We start from the raw sequence: 23,703 nt of genomic DNA, 5'->3' as shown, positions 1-23,703 counted from the left end.
GAGCTCGATCAGATTGAGTTCTTGGGGACAGGGGGCCCTTCCAGGGCAGATCTGAGTCAGGAGCAGCTGAGCTGTCCTTCTCTTGAACCCCTCAGACAGCAGGCTGCTGCTGAGGCTGCTAGGAATGCTGGTAGCACTCATAACATTTATTGGGATGATGGACTCCTATTCTCAGAGAGTAAAGACCCCAAGCCTGGTCCAGCCAGGAGGTTGGTTATACCTTTGAAATTCAGGGGCTTCCTATTGACACTAGCCCATGCTATTCCTCTAGCAGGTCATCTGGGCAAACACAAGACTAGGAACAGGCTTGTCCCTCACTTTCATTGGCTCCAAATATCTGAAGACACAAAGGAGTTGTGTCGCTCCTGTGTCACCTGTCAAGCCAGTTGTAAGGCAGGCGGTACAACACAGGCTTCCATGATACCACTACCTGTGGTGGGGGTTCTCCTTGAGAGGGGAAGGATTGACCTCGTAGGTCTCATGGATACTCAGACAGTATCTGGGCACCTGTTGGACTTGGCCCTTCTGGCAGGTTCACCCCTAAACTTTTTGCTTTGTGAATGTGAATTGGTGGTAGTGATTTTTGGTTTCTGCGCACTTTCACTGTGTCCCAGTGGAAAGTGCGCGCGCACTCTGAGTACGTGGAGTAAGGTTGGCCTGCCCTCCCATAGGAATGCATGGGAAATGTATGTGTCCCTGGTAGTTCCTGATGCGTGGGGTGTACAGGCTCGAGTCTGGTATGTGCGGACTTGTGTGATTGAATGCTTCGCAATGATTTATGTGGCATGATTGTGTCGTGTGGTGAAGTGCCACTTCGAGGAGTTGGCATATTAGTGTAAAATGTGTCTGGCGTGTGATTGGCTGGAGCTGGCTGGGATGCCAGGCTCCATGAGTCTGGATGGGTCTGCCCAGGAGTGAGTGGAGAGATCAGCATGAGTGATGTGAGGGAGGGCTGCACCTGGTTCCTGATGGGGCTGGGCTTTTCCCACACAATGCTGGCTCCGCCCCCCTGTGGTGCGTCTAATGACCCTAGCCTCCCCAGTGAATGAAAGGGGAGGTTGGGCCATCAAGGGTGCTCCAAAACCAGCTGCGACTGGTTTCCCCCTACCCTGCACCCTGAGACAAAGGATTTACCTGTATAAGAAGGGGCTGTGTCCCCTTACAATTTGTTCTCTTCCAGGATCCTGCCAGAGGGGGCTGCTGCTGTTGCTGGGCCAGGAGGACCGCCACTTGGACTGTCTCCCTGCCTGGAGACCCAGTGAGCTGGCTCTGGGCCCAGCCTTGCCCCCCCTGCCTGCCTCCAGACCCTGCTGGAGCTTTTGCTGTGCCTATAGCGCTGAGAGCGCTGCTCTCTTGTCCTTCAGCGCTGGGAAGCACTGTGCCTAGCGCTTGAGAGCGCTTTATTTGGCCCATAGCGCGGTGAGAGCTTTACTTTTGCCCTGCAAAGCGCCTGGGAGCGCTTTACCTGTGTTCATCTCGCTGGGAGCGCTCCGTGTGCCGTCAGCACTTGAGAGCGCTTTACTTCTACCCCGAGCGCTGGGAGCGCTTTATTCGTAAAGGCCGGTGCCTACCCGGCATTGTCCCCATCGGAGGAAGCTGACCCCGTGTAATATTTAATTCAAGGGAGCCTACCCCTCGGTTCATTTAGCCCCCGCCTCTAGTGCCTGGACGGGCCGCCACGCTGCCCGCGACGACCCGGAAGTGGTTGGCCGGCCGGCCAATTCGAGCGTGGCCCGGCCAGAAGTCCCGCCCCGCTGCCGCGGAGCGAGAAGGAGCCTGGAGCAGCTGTCCTGACTTCAGCGAGGCCCCGGAGAGTAGGGGCCTCGCCCGCTTGCTGACGCCGCTAGCTGGGGAAGAAGTCTCCACCCTGCAAGAGTCCCGGTGAGTGCTGCTCCGGTTCGATAGGCTCTTGGGGGACTTTGGTAATTGTTTCTGAGCCCCCCGAAAGGGACTCCAACGTGCCCGCAATTGTGTATTACGAGTCCCGAGAGACTCGAGGGGTGGATTCACGAGCCTGCGAGGCTCAGCCCCGGCCCCATTGTTTTTTGAGCCCCGAGAGGCTCCACCGCCCAGTGAGGCTGCCTTCCTTTGTTTTACGAGCCCAGCGAGGCTCAACTGCCAGTTGGTCTTCGAGCCCTGTTGAGGGGCTCATGGCACCACAGTGGTTTTGCGAGCCCAAGAGGCTCAAGGCGCCTTAAGTGTTCCTGAGTCCCCCGTGAGGGACCCCACTGCCCAGTAAGGCGGCATTCTTGTTTGAGAGCCTGAGAGAGGCTCAGGAGGGCCAGTTATTGTTCAGAGCCCAGAGAGGCTCACAGCCCAGATTTGTTCTGCGAGCCGAGAGAGGCTCAGGGTGCCATTTTGAGTTCTTGAGCCCACGAGGCTCCAACGTTGCCCTATCATTACCTACACCAGTTGCCCAGCACTTTGTGGGCAACTGCCATGTTTAGGCTTGTGTTCTTGGCTGCCTGCGCAGCCTGCCTGACATTGGGACTAAGGGCATTTCAGCCCTTGTGAGGCTAGTTGGCCTATGGACAGTCACAGGTGGTGACTTATGTGAGTTTGGCGCAATTGTTCTTTTGCTGCACCTCTGAATGTGCTTTTTTATGCGTCATGTGCCTTGTTGATACACCGCTGAATGTTTTTAGGCATCATGTGTTTTCCTTCCCTGCACCTCTGAATGTGTTGTCTACGCATCATGTGCCGTGTTCCTTACACCTCTGAATGTATGTTATGCATCATGTGTTCTGTGCTTATACCCCTACAGGTATTGTGATACTTAGCTGGTTGTTTTTCTTCCTAGTACAGGTGGTGCTAGTGAGGTCCTGGTTACCAGTAGATACTGGTTGTGTGCTCTATTTTTATATTCTGTGCTACAGTGAGTTCTATGCTATGTTCTAAGTGAAATTCTAACAGTATTTGAAGTTCTAAAAGTGCATTCCCCTGACAGTGGTCCAGGTGGCCCTGTCCTGTACATAATCCCTTGTAAATTCTGCCCGTACCTGTTGGCACACTGTAACAGTATGTGTTTTATCTAATGTGTTTTTATTATAATACAAAGGCTATTTTTTATATAACCTGGTGTGGAGTTTCCTTTGTGGTGGGCCTTGGGAGTTGGTACTGGGGTGCGTGCGCAAATACTTAACTCACATCGCCTCCAAGTTTAGCCTTGCTGCTCGTGCCACGTTACCTAGAGGGTGAGCAGGGGTTATCTTGGCGTGTAACTCCCTTGCCCTGACTTGGGAGTGGTGGTCTCTGACTGACTTTGGCGCAAGCCCTGGCCAGCCAGGGATCCCGTTTCCAACAGCACCAATGTATCCTGGTGGTTGTGGACCATACCACTAGGTACCCAGAAGCAATTCCCCTTAGGACCACCACAGCAACTGTGGGGGCAAGGGCCGTCTTGGGAGTGTTCTGAAAAGTGGGTTTCCCTAAGGAGGTAGTTTCTGACAGAGTTGCAAACTTTATGTCCAGTTACTTGACTGCAAGTGAATTACAAATTCACCACACCCTATCACCCACAATGCAATGGTTTAGTGGTTCAACAAAACTTTAAAGGATATGATCAAGGGTCTCCCAGAAAAGCTCAGGCGGAGATGGGACATCCTACTGTACTCATTTTATTTGCATACGTGGAAGTTCCTCAGAAGGGGGTTGGTTACAGCCCTTTTAAACTTCTGTTTGGGCATCCTATAAGAGGTCCATTTTGTCTGGTGGAGGAGGGATGGGAGTTACCCCTTAAACCCCCTAAACAGGACATAAGGGACTATGTACTTGGTCTTCACTCCAGGATGGCAGGGTATATGAAAAAGGCAACCAAAAACCTTGAGGCTAGTCAGGAATTACAAAAGGCCTGGCATGACCAAAAGACTGTGCTGGCTGTTTAAAAGCCAGGACAGCAAGTGTGGGTGTTGGAGCCTGTGGCCCCAGCAGCCCTCCAAGACAAGTGGAGTGGACCCCACACTATTGTTGAACAGAAGGGAGAGGTTACCTATCTGGTAGACCTTGGAACTCCCAGGAGCCCCCATAGGGTGCTTCATGTCAACAGACTGAAACCATATGTTGACAGGGTAGACATTGGCTTGCTCATGGCTACTGATGGAGGACAGGAGGAAGAGAGTGACCCTCTCCCAGACCTGCTCTCTCAGAACCCTGATGATGAGTCAGTTGATGGTATAGCCTTGGTAGGCATCCTCACTACTCTGCAACAAGCTGATTGTAGGAACTTGTTTTCTCTGACTCCAAGTCAGACTACCTAGTGCACTCATGAAGTGGACACTGGGGACAGTCTGCCTGTTAAAAATAAGATTTACTGGCAACCGATCATGTCAGGGACTGTATCAGGACTGAAGTCCAGAAAATGTTGGATTTGGAAGTTATGGAACCCTAAGATAGCCCTTTGTCTAGTCCAGTGGTCTTGGTACCCAAACCCCACACCCAGGGTGGTAAGAGAGAGATGAGGTTTTGTGTTGACTACAGGGGTCTCAATGCAGTCACTGGGACTGATGCCCATCCAATTACAAGAGCAGATGAGCTTATAGATACTTAGGCCTCAGCCAAGTTTCTGAGCACCTTTGATCTTACTGCTGGCTACTGGCAGATCAGACTAGCTGATGATCCAAAGCCGAAGACAGCATTGTCGGCCCCTAGTGGGCACTACCAGTTTGTGGTGATGCCCTTTGGTTTGAAGAATGCACCTGCCACTTTTCAAAGGTTGGTGAATAAAGGGCAGCATATCTAGGTGATATTGCTGTTTTTAGCTCCACCTGGGAGGATCACCTGGTCCACCTGAGAAATGTTTTGGAGGCCCAGCAGAAAGCAGGCCTAACTATCTAGACTACTAAGTGCCAGATAGGGCAGAGTCAGGTTGTGTACCTGGGCCACCTTGTAGGTGGAGGCCAGGTTCAACCATTACTATCACTATCCATATCAATTAATGCCCAAGGAAACAAAACAACATTGATTGTAGTGTAAAATCTCACACAAATAAAGCACTCTTCCATTGTAAGGCCGCCACAGACTGTAGTAGAAGTCCTTCCAATGGTCTTGTACCATGTGGGTTCATCACAGCAAGTATATGAATTCAAATTCAAATGTATACTGATGGCAGATACACATGTCATGAAGGCATGGCCAAACTATCTATTCAAAGTTAGATTAGTCGCTAAAGACTTGCTAAGCCCAGTATATAGGTGGAGTTCATACATTTACCTCAATTAAGGACCATCTTTCACCTCTGACTTTTTAGCTGGAGGCACTTTCTGATGTGAGAGCAAGTCTCTGATTCGCAATCCCCGTTAGGCCCAATCCAAGTAGCCCTGGTTACATCACCTGGATGGAAACTTTACACAGTATTCCACAACTTTTATTGAACTGCCCCACCTATCACACTAGTGCTGGCCACAAAAGAAATGAAAACAGTGATTCTATCACCCCTGTGAACAGGAAGCTGTATCCTTTGGCCCATCCTGTGCAGCAGACAGCTGCAGCTTCTGAAGCTACCACTGACTGTGCAGCTTTCAGGTTGAAGTCCTGAATATCAAGTAGGCAATCATAGCTAAAATATAGAACACAAAAACCGAAAGGAAGAGCAGCACCCTTTTTAATTAATAAATACCACGACTGAGGCTCCATTTAAAAAATTGATCAAAACACACTTATTCATTGACCAATGCTTCTTTACCTGAAGAGCCATGAAGAGCACTGGGGCACTCTTGAGTAGCCACTTGCTCTGACATGCATTCATTCCAATATGAAAGTACAACATTACTATTTGTAACTACACATCTACATATCCATATCTTCAAAGTAGGTACATACATACTTGTTCATTTTTTTGTTATTGATTTTATGGGTACAGTTTTAAGGTAGAATGATATTTTACTGAATGTTTAGAACCCAGACCCAACTATAAAAGGTGTCACATTTGGAAACCCCCAAAATCATCAGCAACTGGGTCCGAGCATAGATTGACAAGTAGTAAGCACAAAATTCAAACAAACTAATATTACTGTAAGAAAGTGGATTACCAGTTGATGAGGTAAAACCCAACCCAAGCAGCAACACAATACTTGCCAGAGTGAACTCACAAACAAACACCAAATTAACCCGTGCGCAACTCAGGCTTAAGATAGAGGCAGTGTGCATTTGGCAAAATTTGAAAACAGCAATAAAAAAACACAACACACAAAGGATCCCATACCACATGAGGAAGATAGATTTTAATAAATAAATCAAGACCAAAATGACAAAAATCCAATCTGTACAACCAGAGATATTAAAGTTTAAATAAATAAGTGAAAATTGCGTGAAAAAGCCCACACGGCACTTGTGGCCATCTGGTCTGGCCAGATTGGGAGAAAGTCACAAGTTCAGGCTGACCACGCTGAGGCACTTGTAGGATACAGGGTAGTCATGCTGAAAAGCTCCCTTCTAAGTCCAGCGCAAAGGAGAAAGGGCAGCGAAGAGATTGGAAGAGTTGCAGACATCATTTGATGTAGCACAAAGAGCAAGCCTGCCATCGAGATGGTCTTCACCGTAGCATTCAGATCCTGTTTTTGTCATAGTTGGTAAGGTCGAAGCTTTGTGATTGCACTCCCCTTGAGCAGTCAATGCTGATGAGTGAAGGTTTTGCAGGGATTCTGCACAAACATAGAACTATGCACAGGATTATGTGGTGGGAGATGGCATAGATGAATGGCTTGCAGCCTATGAGGTGACTCCACATGAATCATGTTTAAAGGGAGAGCACAGGCACTTTACCGCTAGTTAGCAAGGGTGAAGTACACAGAGTTCCCCAGCCGGCAAATCTGTCTGTGTACTACACAAAGGATGGTCATTTCCTAAACTTGTATTCACCCATATACAGCATGGGGTCAAATATGAGTCAATAAGTGTTGACACTAATTCATTTAAGGGAGACAGATTGAACATAGGGTTTTAGCCATAAACCATCAGTTAGTGCTGTTTGAACGTCCCTCTGCCTAGACTAAGTTTGGGGTTAGGAGAAATGTATTTTCTTCCCTCCAGAGCAGCATTTCCCCAACTGTGGGTCACGACTCACTAGTGGATCACCAGCAAAAGAGAAAGAAATAAGTGTCAAGCTGTGTCTTCTGCTTGGTATTTTAGGGATTGCCATTTTATTTTCTTTGTCTGACTGAAAAGTAAGAGGAGCTTTAAAGTGAATTATCTGACACCTTTGCCGGCTTAGAGGAGTACAGAAACTGTGAAAGAAAGAGTTGTAAGATGCTCTTCTTCATAACACATAACACAATGTAATACCTGTAATGGGCTCTATGCATATTTCCACTGGAGCCCACATACCTACAATGTAGGGTAAGTGACTACACCGATTGAAGCCTGAACCTCTAGAATGTAGGGTAAGTGACTATACAACTTAGATGTACTAAAAATCCTTACATGTATTGTATGTATTTGATGTCCTGTGTGACTCAATAAAAATGCATTGGGATACCAGGTAACAATAAGAACATAAAGGAGATTCTGTCTTAATTTGTAGTGCTATTGTGTGGTTTGTATACTTACCTCAGTTTTTTCTACAAACAGCTTATATTGGACGGAATTAGGAGGTAAGACCTTCTCACATTTAGCACAGGTCTAGTTAGGAACTTGATATACATGAGATCCTGGTTACCCTGATTAAGGCACAAGGATAGAGGCCGAAACATGTTAGGAGAAAGGATGACAGAGACATGATATATCTGTTTCCTTTAGTAGGTGCTGTTAATCATGCCTGGTATACCCAATAAATAAAGAAATATCTTCTGTGTTTACACCAAGGCGGTTTAAACATTTTTCTGGATCCCAGTTCGATCCATTACCGATTTTTTTGATGTCCTTCACCTTGAGGTAGAGATAATCCTGGTGGTACTATCTGACCAAGATGGGACAGGATTCTATGATGAAGCATTCCACAAAGATGTGGTTGAGGCCTACCTGTCTATTCTTCTCATATGATCTTGTAAGGGTAGTGGCACTCCTCAAGTTGAGATCAAGTTAATCCCACTATCATAGTTATATAAACTTCCTGTTAGACCTGGTCCTCTCTGCAGGGTTACCCCCAGACCTTTTGCCTTCAACCCTCCCATGTGTTGCTGAATTTGTTGTTGTTGGCCTTAGGACTCTATGCACCTCACCTCTGCTACCCAGTGCTAAAGTGCTTGTGAGCTTTCCACTAACCATAGTAGTATTGGATCATACTCCTTTGGCACATCAAAGGTACTTGTAAGTCCCTAGGGAATTGGTACTTTATGTTCCCAGGACCTGTTCATTAAATGCTACTGGTGGGCCTGCTGCACTGACTGTCCCACCCACGTAAGTAGCACTGTAAACATAGCCCAGGTCTGCCATTAGAGTCTGTCAATGCATTTCAAAACTGCCATTTCGACCTGACACAAATCTTCCTTTTTAATACATTCAAGTCATGCCTAATGTATGCCCTCAACAGCTTAGTGTACAGAGCGTGGTGTATTTGAGATGCTGGGCATGTACTTTTAATATTGACCTGTTCCGATAGAAAACAACTCCTGCATCTGTTTTTCACTACAGCAGGCCTAACTCTCCCATAGGCTAATATTGGTTTCCCATACTACATTTAATAGGTGTTCACTTTCAATTGGGAGCAGATCATCAGGTTGTGTTTGGTGTCAAAATAATGGTAATTAAAAGCCCTCTTCAATGTTAAAGTCATATTCAGTCACAATCTTGAAAATGCCACTTTTAGAAAGTTTCCATTTTCCTCCCACAACTATTTGGTATATGCAGCATGTTACTGGTTTACATGACTAGGTGTAGCTGGTAGTTGGTTAGTTGCACATCACAAAGACTCTGTCTGAGCACTCTCAAGCAGGGGATTGAAAACTCTAGACACCCCTACTACTTGAAAGTGGGCACTGGTATAAATATTGGACCTAAGATCCCAACTCTACAGTGCTGCTATGCTGACTTCCTCCCTTAGGCTGAAGACTTGATCTTAGTCCACCAGAGTGACCACAAAGGCTAGTTGGCTGGATCCCAATCAGAAGCCTCAGGGACAGAACAGGCTTCCTCCATCTTAAACCCAGCATCGGGGCTCAGCCAGCTGTGAGTCACGTCTTCCCAAGTGGTGCCAAAAGAGTCCTGGACTTGTGGAAGTGGGCCTGAAGGTGCATTACCAGCCCAATTGTGATGCAAGCAAAACTGATGTGCCAGACACCAAACACCACATTGGGACCACTGCGTTAGAAATCACTGATGCAGGACTTGGCATTTCTGCCAGCCACCTCCTAAGAGCCGCGGCTGCACAACACATCCTCCTTGAAGGTTTTCGTATCCCAAGCCCCTCTTCGGCGGCATCCTCCATGACAATGAAGGACTATGCATTGCAAGCCCTGCAAGTTCTTTTGAACCAGCCAATGCATCACGCATCTTCAAAGAATGACTTTGCATCGTTAGGCCCTCATCAATGACATCCTTGATGACAACACAGAACCTTGCATTGCAGAAACGCAGTTCCTAAGAACCACTGCTGCCCTACGATCCCTTGACGTAGGACTCCACATTGCAACTAGCTTAGTTCCTATAACTGACCTGTGATTTAACACAGTCAGCCTGAACTTATGACTTTGTCCCAGTGCAACTAGATAACTACAGTTAGTGCTTAGATTTTGGTAATTGTGGTCTTAAATTATGTGTTACATATAACTAAATTTGTCTGTATTGCTGTGGGGTTTTCCTTGTGTTGTTTTACTTTATTACTGTTTGAAGTGGTGCATAAATACTTTACCCATTGCCTTGAGGTTAAACCTTTAATGCTTTTGTGCCAAGCTATGAGAGGGTTAAGCACCGGTTAATTTGGGGTTTGCTCATGACTTCACCCTGACAAGGATTGTGGATGTTGCTTGGGTAGCATTCTACTCCCTCAACCAGTAACCCAATCTTCAACACTTTACAAACATGAAAGAACATTGTTCACCGACCTTTGGGAGGTGGCAGGTGCATTTGTCAACACAAAGGACATCACTCACTCTGAACTGAAAGTGGACTTCAGGAGTTGAAAAGCCTGACCTCTCCTTAGTCCCTTGTGTGAGGGCTATCTGCCAGTAACCTAAAGTGAAGTCAAATGTACTTAGACACCTGGCAGACCCCAACTTGTCTATGAGCTTATAAGCTCTCGGCATGTGGAGAGCATACGTTTTGGGTGAATATTAAAAAGAACGTGTGCTAAACATAATCAAACAATGCTAACACAACTTTACACATCGCAGCCTATCGCAGGAAAATAACCCTGTGTCAACGTGGAATTCACAACAAGGCGATACCATGCGATAGTCTGCTGAAAGCATGGCCATTGTGTCCGATACAACCACCTCGACGGAGATAAAAACACAAACCACAACACAAAAAAAGTGCAATGAGCCCATTTGCGATGAGGAAAATGGGGTAACCACCGCCAGGCCCAACACACACATGACAGGTGGGAATAAGAACCACAAAAGCCTGAAAAAAAGACCAACCAAACAGAAAACAACAGCCAAGCACAATGGAGGCAACCCGAGCCAGTATACAACCCCACAAGGCCCATTGGCAACAAAACATTGCACATGGCAGGCCATCTTGGACAAGGTGAATGCAGCCTGAGAGCGGAGGAGGATAATAGAGGAAAACCCGAACATCCGAAATGATGCGAAACGCACAAACAAACAGAAACACGCTGACAGCAAGAAGGCAGCAATGAACACCAGAGCTGGGAGTCCAGCGCCACACCAGGAGCTGGATGACATGGAGGAAATAGTGTCCACCACATCATTCTGGAGACGGTGGCAGGACTCGGAGACCGGAAACTGCCCAAAACAACAGACACAACAGCAACAGGGAGAGGAACCAGCAGGGACTGGGGGGGACATGGGAGATGGGCACAATGCACACATGCACAATTAGGCACAGCACAACTGCAGTCAAACCATGCCCAAGCGTAACTACACCAGCCAAGAGCTCAAGTTACACAACCCGGCAATATCATACCACAGAACAAGCACAGAAGTAAAAACCACGCTGCCAGAAAGGGAGAAGGGTGAGCCAAATCAGAGCTGAAGGGACATCTCATACACAATGCAGCACCCCAACCACGAACACAATGTGGTACAAACACAAACATATGCACAACTGAATGCAGGACACAAGTGCACCTGCCTATTGCCGGTAAATGGCCATACGCATATGGCTAAACAAAAAACAGGGACATGACAATGGACTAGTACATGCCCACAGTCCTGATGGGGTAGCATTGCACGTATGGCAGGGAGCCAGAGAGTCCGTGACACACATATTGGCATACAAATCAAGACACAACCCAGTTGGAGACAAGAGAAAGTGCGGAAACTTTATCAACAAGTACGTGTCAGTTCGGCCAAGAGAAGTGCCACGATATGCAAACCAATGCAGCAGCATGTCTGAATGCGGAGCGTCGGAAAGCGCCCATGTCCACCTCATGGGAATCCATCACCAACACAAGTCAGTGCCAACCTGCGTTGGTTGTCCGCGCCTGGATCATGAGTCCAGGCCAATGCAGCCATGTCCACTGGCGTCTTGGGACATGTGACCAGATTCTCAACATACAACCAGGTGTCGGGACACTTGGAATGGGTCACATCCAGTTGTGGCTGCAGGTACCTTGTCACTCATCCATGAACGCAAGTGCAGCTGCGTAGGCCAACATCTTCAATGACTGATCGTCGTCCACTACATCTGACAAGTCATTGACGTAATCTATCAGCTGACCCGGACAGATGTGTTGACCCCAACCACTGGACCCAATGTGCACCAAAGCCCAATCGGGTAGTGGCTCAATGTGCTCATGTCATATAGATGGGCTTTGCCTTCACCCTGTGTTAAGTTAGCATGAGCTTATTAGGAGTTTAAACACCATTTTACCTTTCTGCTGCTTCTGCACACGACACATAATTGTTACTTTAGCTTTGAGCCTAGTATAATGTTTTCCTTCATACAAGAATAATATGTTGTTGCTCTGATAGCAGCTTTGCTTGGTGAGCTGTGTCTGTACAGTGAGTGCTGAAACCTTCAAGGATATCTCAACACAGTAGTTGTTATGAGGTCTGATGGTCTGTCCGGTATCCCCACGCCACACCTGGCATTGGGTAGGTTCACATTCCTTAGTCACTTGCCACTCTCGGACATGCCTACTCCATGCCTCTCCTCACATCCTGCTATTGTGTGTCTGTGGTGCCATGCCGAGGCTTAGTTGTGGGCATGGCAAGGTCAGATTTCCAATGGAGTCATGTTACCGTGTCTGGTCAGTAGACATATTGTGTGTCATGTTGAATGTAGTTGTGCTGCGTACATGCATGTGGGCAATGTCCTCCTCTGATGTTGGGTCAGGGCGGTAGGTGCGTTTCAGGTGGGTCTGCTGTCTTTGTGTACACTGCCTCTGTGGTATTCTGGGGGGCAGGACGGGTCCTGGGGGTGGTGGCGGGCCTGGGGTGGTTGCGGTGGGTGTTGTGGTTCTCATGGATATCAGTGTTGCATGATCATTGTCTCCATGGCATCTGTGGGTCTTCCGGTGTGGCTCTTGGCTGGACTCCCTTTTATGCTGCAGGTAGTCATCCTGCTTATCACCAGCAAAAGGCAGGTGTCAATTCCCTGCTGCTACCGCGGCTTATTGTTTGTTTTTCGTTTGCATCGCAGATCTGGCAGTTTGTTGTGAAAGTGATGTTGTGGTTTTTCCATGTGTTTTGTCACTGGAACGCCTACTCTGCATCTCATTAGTGTTAGTTGGTGGTGTCCACCTTGGAGATAGATTTTGGAGCAGTTAACACTAGAATACTGGAGATGTCTGCAGTTTGCACCAGCTTGTGAATGGAGTGTTAAATCTACCTCCACTTTTGATGCGTTAAAGATGGGGATAAATCAGAGATAAGTCCTTCTGAATATCCCCCTTGGTGACTTCATCTATACCTCTGTAGTCCACATAGAAAATCATATCAGGTTTAACCCCCTTGCTTGGTGTTGGACTTGGCATCTTTTGACGTGTTTCCGCTGACTTTTTGCTTTCTGACCTCCCGGTTTTAACACTGTTTTTGCTGGTGTAATGATTCTGCGTACTTTCCTTACTGCGGTCCAGTGGTAAAGTGCAAATGCTCCTGTATAAAATGTTTTATGGATTAGTGTTTCCATCATTGGTTTATTTGATTTATGTGACAATCCCTAGTAAAGTGCACTGTGTGTGCCAGGGCCTATAAATTGAATGTTGTTGGTGGGCTGCAGCACTGGATTGTGCCACCCACGTGAACAGCCCGTAAAGTGTAACTCTGGCCTGCCATCGCAGAGCCTCTGCACAGCCTGGGGCTGCCGTGCTGACTTCACACACTTGCAAGTCCCTAAACCTTCCCTTTGCTACACGTAAGTAGCCCCTAAGGTAGGCCTAAGGAACACCCATGGGCAGGGTGCATTGTACGTACAAGGTAGGACATGTCCTGGTGTGTGTGGCATGTCCTGATAGTGAATTACAGCCTACTTCGTTTTTCATTATTGCAAGGCTACATGTTCTCCATAGGCCAGAATGGGCAGTTTGGTCATTACATCCTATGATCCTAACTGACTCAGAGAACATGGTAGAAATTTGAGTTTGGTATGCCTGAACTCAGAATGATGAAATACATTTTTTAGTGAAGTTGGTTTTAACATTCTGTGTTTGAAATTACCGCTTTTAGACAGTAGGTATTTTCTGACCTAACCACCCAGCCTGCCTCTGCTAGTTTGTGTATTGTCTGTCTGGTTTGTGAATGACAGGGGCTGGGGGAAACAGGGTGATTCAGCCGGGCTGAATAGGCACATCTACACCTAGATGGGTGGGAGGAATAGCGCCTTGGTCTGAATAGGGCCGAGCTCACTTTCCAAAATGCTGGCTCCACCTCCTGTGGTGCGTCTGAGGACCCTGGCCCACACTGACAAACAAAGAAGGTGCACCCTGGTAGAATGCACCCCGAACTGGTTTGAACTATTTCGAGGCCCCTCTGCCTTCAGAGGACAAAGGATTTGCTTGTATAAATATTGGGGCCCAGACCCCAAGACTTCGGAACTCGCTTGAATCAAGGAACCTGCAAAGAAGAAGAGCTGAAGGAGCTGGCAGGAGGAGTACTGCTCCTTTGCTGAGTTGTTGCTTTTTTGGGTTGGCCTGCAGTTGATGCTTCTGCCTTGGGCAGGGAAAGGACTGGACTGAACTTTCTCTATGTGTGCTGAGTATTTCCAGTAAGTATGGGAGAAATTTGCGAATTCGCGTTCCGCGAATTTGCGCAAAATCGAATTCGCGAATTTGCGGATTTCTGTTTTTTTGCGTGTTCGCGGGGTTTTTTGCGTGTTTGCGGGGCTTTTTGCGTGTTTGCAGGGCTTTTTGCGTGTTCGCGGGCCGCTTGCATGGCGAAGTTACCCATGCAGTCGTGTATGGGCACAGCACCCTCTGGTTCACCACTGCCACCCTCTGGTTCATCACTGCAACCCGCTGGTTCACCACTGCCACCCTCTGGTTCACGCCTGCCACCCTCTGGTTCACCCCTGCCACCCTCTGGTTCACCACTGCCTCCCTCTGGTTCAGCACTGCCACTCTCTGGTTCACCCCTGCCACCCTCTGGTTCAGCACTGTCACCCTCTGGTTCACCACTGCCACCCTCTGCTCCACGACTGCCACCCTCTGGTTCATCACAGCACCTCTGTGATGGATCAAGCCCTGATCTGTTGACTGGGTAGGAGTGTTCTGATTAACTCAGATACTCTGTCCATCACCACCCCTTTTTGAAATTATTTTGGCCACCATGAGTGTGGAAGGGTATGCTCAGACATGAGTCCCTTGCTCATTGCACCATCAGGATTCAAGCAAGCCGGGCCGAAGACGGCTGTAATGCCAGAAACCGGTCCCCGGAAGCTTGTTTCCTTTCCAGTGAAGAATTGGCTTGGTAGTTTGGTCTGCCCTGTTCCCATGATGCACTGGGCCAGGGACAGACTAATTTGCATGTAGCCAGGTTCTGAACTGGGATGGTGCAGTGAGCTAAAAAACGGTGATGGATCAAGCCCTGATCTGTTGACTGGGTAGGAGTGTTCTGATTAACTCAGATACTCTGTCCATCACCACCCCCTTTTTGAGAGTATTTCCAGTAAGTATGGGAGAAATTTGCGAATTCGCGTTCCGCGAATTTGCGCGAAATCGAATTCGAAGTCCGCAAAATCCGCGAATTCAAGCGAATTTGCGGATTTCTGTTTTTTTGCGTGTTCGCGGGGTTTTTTGCGTGTTTGCGGGGCTTTTTGCGTGTTCGCAGGGCTTTTTGCGTGTTCGCGGGCCGCTTGCATGGCGAAGTTACCCATGCAGTCGTGTATGGGCACAGCACCCTCTGGTTCACCACTGCCACCCTCTGGTTCATCACTGCAACCCGCTGGTTCACCACTGCCACCCTCTGGTTCACCCCTGCCACCCTCTGGTTCACCCCTGCCACCCTCTGGTTCACCACTGCCTCCCTCTGGTTCAGCACTGCCACTCTCTGGTTCACCCCTGCCACCCTCTGGTTCAGCACTGTCACCCTCTGGTTCACCACTGCCACCCTCTACTCCACGACTGCCACCCTCTGGTTCATCACAGCACCTCTGGTTCACCACTGCCACCCTCTGGTTAACAACTGTCACCCTCTGGTTCAGCACTGCCACACTCTGGTTCACCCCTGCCACCCTCTGGTTCACCACTGCCACACTCTGGTTCATCACAGCACCCTCTGTTTCACCCCTGCCACCCTCTGGTTCAGCACTGTCACCCTCTGGTTCACCACTGCCACCCTCTGGTTCATGACTGCCACCCTCTGGTTCATCACAGCACCTCTGGTTCACCACTGCCACCCTCTGGTTAACCACTGTCACCCTCTGGTTCAGCACTGCCATCCTCTGGTTCACCACTGCCACTCTCTGGTTCACCACTGCCACCCTCTGGTTCACCCATGCCACCCTCTGGTTCCCCACTGCCACCCTATGGTTCACCCCTGCCACCATCTGGTACATCACTGCCACCCTCTGGTTCACCCCTGCCACCCTTTGGTTCACCCCTGACACCCTCTGGTTCAACACTGCCACCCTCTGGTTCACCTCTGCCACCCTCTGGTTCACCCCTGCTACCCTCTGGTTCAGCACTGCCACCCTCTGGTTCAGCACTGTCACCCTCTGGTTTACCCCTGCCACCCTCTGGTTAATCACCGTCACCCTCTTGTTCATCACTGCCACCCTCTGGTTCACCACTGCCACCCTCTACCGAGACCTTTTGTGATGCAGCGGCAGCACAAAAGATGTGCCATGGTGCTGGGTATTAACAACGTTGTAAAGCCCTGCGCCATCAGGAGGCGTTCCGACTCAGCCTCCTAAAAGTGGCTGAGTGAAATCTACAAGATTTCACTCAGTCACTTTTAGGCCAATGCTGCGTCAAAACCCTGCACCTGCTTGAAGCAGGCGCAAGGCTTGATGCAGCATTGGGGAGATAGGGCCCCCCCAGAGCATTTCTGGAGCTGCGTCGCAAGCGCGACACAGCTCCAGCAATGCGCTGTTTTTACGGCACAGATGCGTGATGCATCTGTGCCATTTTTGCCACATGGTGCGCCGCATTGTAAATGCGGCGCACCATGGCTGGCGGAGCTGCGGCGCACAATAACTGGTGCATCCATGGGGATGCGCCAGTTATTGTAAATCTGCCCCTATACATTTAGCCGACGAGGGAGCACTTACTGATTAGACAGTAGAAAGTACTCCAGTTGAGTAGAGGTATTGCACAAAGAGGGGGCATCTTCGTGGACAAACATGCAGGGCGGGATTCATTCTGCCCCCTGTTAGACTTGTTTTTTGTGCCCTTCTGCCCTCTGTTAGACTCGTTTTTCCCTTGTTTTTCTGCCCTTCTGCCCTCTGTTAAACTCGTTTTTCCCTTGTTTTTCTGCCCTTCTGCCCCCTGTTAGACTCGTTTTGTGTGCCCTTGTGCCCTCTGTTAGACTCATTTTTCCCTTGTTTTTCTGCCCTTCTGCCCTCTGTTATACTCGTTTTTTGTGCCATATTGCCCTCTGTTATTCCCTTGTTTTTGTGCCCTTCTGCCCTCTGTTAGACTCGTTTTTTGTGCCCTTCTGCCCTCGGTTAGACTCGTTTTTGTGCCTTTCTGCCCCGTTAGACTCGTTTTTTGTGCCCTTCTGCCCTATGTTAGACTTGTTTTTCCCTTGTTTTTCTGCCCTTCTGTCCTTTGTTAGACGTTTTTTTGTGCCCTTCTGCCCTCTGTTAGACTCGTTTTCCCTTGTTTTTCTGCCCTTCTGCCCTTTGTTAGACTGCTTTTTGTGCCTTTCTGCCCTCTGCATCACCACATCATCACTCAGCGCTACCCCAGCATCACTCAGCTCCACCACATTATCACTCAGCACCACCACATTAACACTCAGCACCACCACAGCCCCACTCAGCACCACCACAGCATCACCACCACAGCATCACTCAGCATCACCACAGCACCACTCAGCGCTACCACAGCCCCACTCAGCGCCACCACAGCGTCACTCAGCGCCACCACAGCCCCACTCAGCACCACCACAGCATCACTCAGCACCACCACAGCACCCCTCAGCACCATCACCGCATCACTCAGCACCACGACATTATGACTCAGCACCACCACAGCATCACTCAGCACCACCACAGCATCACTCAGCACCACCACAGCATCACTCAGCACCACCTCAGCACCACTCAGCACCACCACAGCATTACTCAGCACCACCACAGCACCACTCAGCACCACCACAGCACCACTCAGCGCCACCACATCACTCAGCGCCACCACAGCATCACTCAGTGCCACCACATTATCACTCAGCACCACCACAGCACCACTCAGCACCACCACAGCATCACTCAACACCACCACAGCACCACTCAGCACCACCCCATTATCACTCAGCACCATCCCAGTATCACTCAGCACCACCACAGCACCACTCAGCATCACCACAGCACCACTCAGCACTACCACAGCACCACTCAGCGCCACCCCAGCATCAATCTGCGCAACCATTCAACAACAACTGATTCAAATATGTTCTCTCAATGTTTCAAACTTTATTACAAATGTCACAAAAAGATGTTAATATTTCACTTCTGTTCTTGGATTTTCGTCACAATAAAATACACTGAACATAATCTTCACAAAAGTTATTTACAAAAGTTTAAGCTATTGCCATTATAAATCAAAATCACTTTTATTTAAGTATTAATTATTTTAAAAAAATTACAAGCCATTGTAATTTATAATATCAATACAGCTAAGTCATGTAAATACAAAACATGCGAGACCTATTGCAATGCAAATGCTTGTTTGTACTTTGTTCTCTACGAGATCTTTGCAATGTTTCAAAAGAGAGAAAGAGAGAGAGAGAGAGGGAAAGAAAGAGTGAAAGAAAGAAAGAAAGAAAGAAAGAAAGAAAGAAAGAAAGAAAGAAAGAAAGAAAGAAAAAAGAAAGAAAGAGAGAGAGAAAGAAAGAAAGAGAGAGACAGACAGAGAAAGAGCAAGAAAGTGAAAGTGAAAGGGAGAGAAAGGGAAAGAGAGGGAGAGAAAGAGAAAGAGAGAGTAAGAGAGAGAGGGGAGAGAAAGAAAAAAGAAAGAAAGAAAGAAACAGGGGGAGAGAGAATGAGAGATAAAGAAAGAGAGAGACAGCGAAAGAGCAAGAAAGTGAAAGAGAGAAAGAGTGGGAGAAAGTGAGAGAAAGAGAGGGAGAGAGAAGAGGAGAGAGGGATCGAGAGAGAGAAAGAGAGGGAGAGAGAAAGAGAGAACGAGAGAGAAAGAAAGAAAGAGACAGAGAAAGAGCAAGAAAGTAAAAGAGAGAGAGAAAGAGAGAGAGACATGGAAAGAGAGAGAGAAAGAGAGAAAGACACACAGAGAGGGAGAGAGAGAGGATGAAAGAGAGAGAGAAAGAGGGAGAGTGAGAGAGAAAGAAAGAGAGAGAAAGAGAGAGAGAGAGAGCGAGAAAGAGAGGATGTGAGAGAGAGAAAGAAAGAGAGGGAGATAGAGAGACAGAAAGAGAGAACAATGGAGAAAGAAAGAGATAAGCAGAGAAAGAGGAAGAACTTGAAAGAGAGTGAGAAAGAGATAAATAGAGCAAGAAAGGAGAGGAAGAGAGAGATAGATAGAGAGACAGAGAGAGAAAGAGAGTGAGAGAGAGAACGATGGAAAGAAAGAGCGGCCGGATCTCTGAAGGGCCAGATTCCTGAGTTGCCCCTACAGAACATACAGCTTTTTATATTTAGCAAAATGCATATGAAAATTGTGCTGTAAAGGTCTCTTTTAGTTTAACCCCTCCTGACAACTCAAAATGGGTGTATTTGCCATCCTCTCCCTTCTTCCTGTTTTTTTATATCTGTAAGTGCTTCCTGATGAGGTTTAATTCCTGGGACAGGTGCCTCGTTGCCTACTTGTAACTATTCTCTGACCCTGCTTCAAGGGTCAGAGCGGGGTCAGAGAATAGTTGCAAGTAGGCAACGAGGCGCCAGAAAGCAATTAGCAGCAGGTGTCCAAGTTGAAGTTAATTTCTTTGTAACCCTCTTGTAAAAGGTTACAAAGAAATTAGGTTCAACTTTTGCACCTGCTGCTGTAACCCTTGCTTGGCTGAAAAGTCGTCCCCGCTGATTCGCGGATTTTACCACGATTTCGCGAGATTCGCGGATCGCGAAATCGCAAAAAATCCGCAAATTCGCCCACGAAACGGATTTTACGCCCACCCTTAATTTCCAGAGGCTTGAGGTAGAGCTTGCCCCCGTTTACGAAGTCTCAGGAACATCAAAGACTTCAAGCCCGACGCCATCCACGACGCCACTGCCGACACCGTGTCCTGAAGGCACCGCAGAGAGTACTGCCGCAATGCCGCACCTCGACCATGGTTTCACCAATAAAGCCTGCTGACGCCGCCACTGAGCCGCAGCTCGCACCGCGACCTGTGGGCACCGCACCCCGCAATGCCTTGCTTCATGATGACAGCTTGGTATACCCGACACCGCCGCTCCACGCCGGACTCGATGCCGGACTCTACACCGCTGCTTGCACCGTGGTTCAGGGGCACTGCTCAAACAGCTATATGACGCACTGCCCTCATTCAGCATTGCAGCCGTGGCCTACAGACACCGGTACCATCGACTCCAGCTGTCATCCAACCTCAGTTCTTCAGCGACGCCACAGCTGCACCATGACCTGCCAGCACCATGACAAGCACTGCTTTCATCTCACACTGAGACCCTGGTCTCAACGACCTGAGGGCACCTTACGCCGTACCACTGCACTTTGCACCGCAGCACTCGATGCCTGCCAACGCCAGCGCTCCTAATTCTATCAGAGAGCAGATTGACCTCCAGCGGGTGTGACAACGAGAGGTCATTGACGACCTGCATCTCTGTAAGGTACTGTTGGCAGGTCTTCCCGACACCACAGCTGACGCCGCGGCCAGCCAGAACTGTTTAGTCTTGCTTGTTAATGACACCGTGATAGCCCGGACGGAGCTATTGACATCAAAGAACTGTGTTTTTGAGACATATTGCGACGCAACTACTTTAAAAGAACTGTACTGTGGATTCTAATAGTTTGAGTATATAAAAATATTGGATATTTTTCTAAACTCGTGTAGTGTCCGTTTGTAGTGCTTACAATGTTACTGTTGGTTATGTGCACATGCTTTACACACTGCCTCTAAGATAAGCTTGACTGCTCGTGTCAAGCTACCAAGGGGGTGAGCAGGGGTTATTCTAGGAGGGTAACTACATTATCCTAACTTGAGTGGTCCAAACCTCAGCCAACCTGAAATCTCATTTCTAAAACATGGTTACCCGAACCATTGGACCTGCCCATGCACTACTAAGGGCTCAAACACCCCTAACTCTAGCATCCTAGCAACCGCAGACTTGATGCCAGATTTGACTTGGTCTGAGAATCTTTAAATCTTACTTTTGATGGGCAAGCTGTCACCTGTGTCCACATCATGATTATACCAAGTTGTCAGACTTGGGTTCTTGAAAACAGACCAGAAAACGTGCCCACAGTCTGATCAAAGCATATCAAAGGATGTGGTTAAGTCCATTACACTTACAATCACTTAATATTAGAGGGGACTACAAAAAGTGTAATTTTGAAAGCATTTATACTATTACACCCCACTTCATGTCTGTTAAAGCTAGGTGTGTTACGAATGAGTGTCGTTTTAGAAAGTGGGCTGTGGTCCTAAAACGTTTGGGCAGCAGTGCTCCAGAGATATTCACAAGGGCCAAACAGCCTTGACCCAAAGTAATTAGGGTCTTAAAAGAAAGAAAGTCCCAGACTTGCCCAAGTATATGGTACAGGCTTTGCCACCAAATCACTCTTGCCTTACCTACTTGCAAAGGGTAGAGTGGTCAAAAAATGCCAGAGCTGTGGTGTACCACATCTCCATTTCTGCATTTCCCAAGTGCAGAGGGTTGCTTGGTGCAACTTAACACACTTGTTTTATCAACATGCAGGGCAGGGTATCATGGCTTACTTGGACTCCATGTCCCACACTCTCCCAGCACTCGAAACTGCACATTGTGAACTCAGTGCTGCCAGCTCCTCAGAGCGATCCTAATAATACGGTAACAATGTGTCATCTGAGCCCTGTGAGAGCTGTGAACCACTGACAGCACACACCTTTTCAAACTGCTGAGATCCCTCTGTGTGATCCAAGTGCTGGGAGAATTGTGACCTGAGTGTTCAGAGAGACAGGAGCCCTACTCAAAACCAGTGTGTCACTGCAACAAAATGTAAAAAGCTGCCATAGAGGTGAGTATGGACAGATAGGATAAGCACTCGGAGCCATCTCACCTGTCTATCAAGATGCAGTTAATAGGTGACACTCAGTCAGATATTGCTGCACATGCCTGAACCTGAGGGCAATTACAGGGCAACAAACTTTTTTTGATTAGATAATGGTTTACTTACACAAATTGCACAGCTTCCTCACTCAGATGTGTGCCTTTTTCGAATTTCATATATTAACCTACTCAAAATGCATACAACATTTCATTCATTGGGGTCCATTTTCATTTCTTTGTCATAGTATTTGTATGGATCCTAAATCCCATATGTGGCACTAGGCTGTCTATAAATGTGAGTGTGTGGGCACCTGTGTGAATGTGTGTGTGGCTGTGAGTGTGTGTGTGTAGAGTGTCTTTTTCTTATCGGTGTGTGCGTGTGTTTGTTTTTTATGTTTCTTTACTCTCCCTGTTTCTGAGTTAGGGTTTATGTTTCCTCTGCTTTGCCATCAGGTCCCCAGCTCCTTCTGCAGCGAGAGCTGCCCTCCTGGCTTCAGACAGGCTGCGAGGAAAGGACAGCCCATCTGCTGCTTTGACTGTGTTCCCTGTCCTGCTGGAGAGATTTCTAATAAGACAGGTGAGCAAAAGGTCTTTCTAGTATTATATGTGTATCACACCTTTAGGCCAGACATGACATGTTGATGAGTTGATAACATGGTGGTATAACGCTGAGTCCATGCAAGTGACATAGTGCTCCTACCTTGTCTAGGCTTGGAACAGTAAACTCAGCAGAAGTGGAACAACAGCTCTGGGAGCATCAGATGAACTGGACTGGAGATGTTTCTTGTGCTCTTTACACATTCGACTTGTCTGTAAGCAGCTCTATTTCATGAACTCTTTAATAAGAAGACCCCATCCCCTTCCTTCACCCTTCCCAGGGTTTCACTTACTGCTAATATTACTATTGTATCCTACCCTTGCATTTTATACAGATCACCACTGATTGCCCGGTCGTCTCACACTCTATCTAGAATCTTGGCATAAACCTTTACATCACTGTTAATTAATGTTATAGGCTGATAAGACCCCAGCTCCTTACCCGATTTCCCTTTTTTGGGAAAGACCACAATGTTGGACGAGCCACATGATTTGGGTGCCCTCTGACGAGACTGAGCTTTGAGAAAGACATCAACCACTAGTTCCAGTAATCAGGGAGACAGTTTTTTATAGAACCCCCTGGAATAAAATCAGTGACAGCTGCCTTACTGTTAGCCAAAGAGCTGATGACATCCACAACTTCTACAGCCGTAATGGGTATCTCCAGGGCTTCTCTTTCCTCCCTAGTTAGTTTTTCCCCTGGAAGCTCTGCTGGATAGTCCTGAATTTCCTTCTCACTTCCAGTGATTTTTTCAGTATAAAGGAGTTGATAGAAATAATGAAAGGCAGCCCGAATATCTGAGGTCTCTGGAACTAACCCAACTTGAGGATCATCAATTGCAAGAATTGCTCCCCGTGTCACCCTTTGTCTAGTGCGTACCGCAAGAAATTGTCCCACTTTCTCACTGTATTCATACATTTTGGATCTCCAAGCTGCATATTTCAATGCCGCTTTATTTGTTGAAACTTCTAAGATTTTAATTTTCGCTAATGCTACCCGAATTTTTATCCGGCCCACCTCTCCCCCATTCATAATAACTTCTACTAATTGTGCCTCTGCCTCAGCTAGTTTGTCATAGAGTTCCTAAATATAGAGTTTACCCGCTTTCTGAGACCGCCCGCCATACCTTCAGGTTTCCACTCTTATCCCAGCTTTCAGAGCATCCCATACGCTATCCACCCGAGCGCTACCCTTATTCTCAGATATAAATCTAGGAATCCATACTCTCA

The 23,703-nt window shown here is 47.8% G+C and overlaps 1 protein-coding gene across 1 annotated transcript in view; it reads left to right on the top strand.

The window, feature by feature from the left end:
- LOC144752001 (extracellular calcium-sensing receptor-like) overlaps positions 1-23,703 on the top strand; it is a 138,225-nt gene that overhangs the window by 94,348 nt on the left and 20,174 nt on the right. Inside the window, exon 5 of the mRNA XM_078639959.1 lies at positions 22,330-22,453. Coding sequence (XP_078496085.1) covers positions 22,330-22,453 — 124 coding nt within the window. The remainder of the gene's footprint in view (positions 1-22,329; positions 22,454-23,703) is intronic.

Source organism: Lissotriton helveticus, chromosome 4_2 (assembly GCF_964261635.1).
Source record: "Lissotriton helveticus chromosome 4_2, aLisHel1.1, whole genome shotgun sequence".
Taxonomy (NCBI): domain Eukaryota; kingdom Metazoa; phylum Chordata; class Amphibia; order Caudata; family Salamandridae; genus Lissotriton; species Lissotriton helveticus.
Note: the sequence above shows the minus strand (reverse complement) of the source record. Positions and strands in the feature narration are given on the sequence as shown.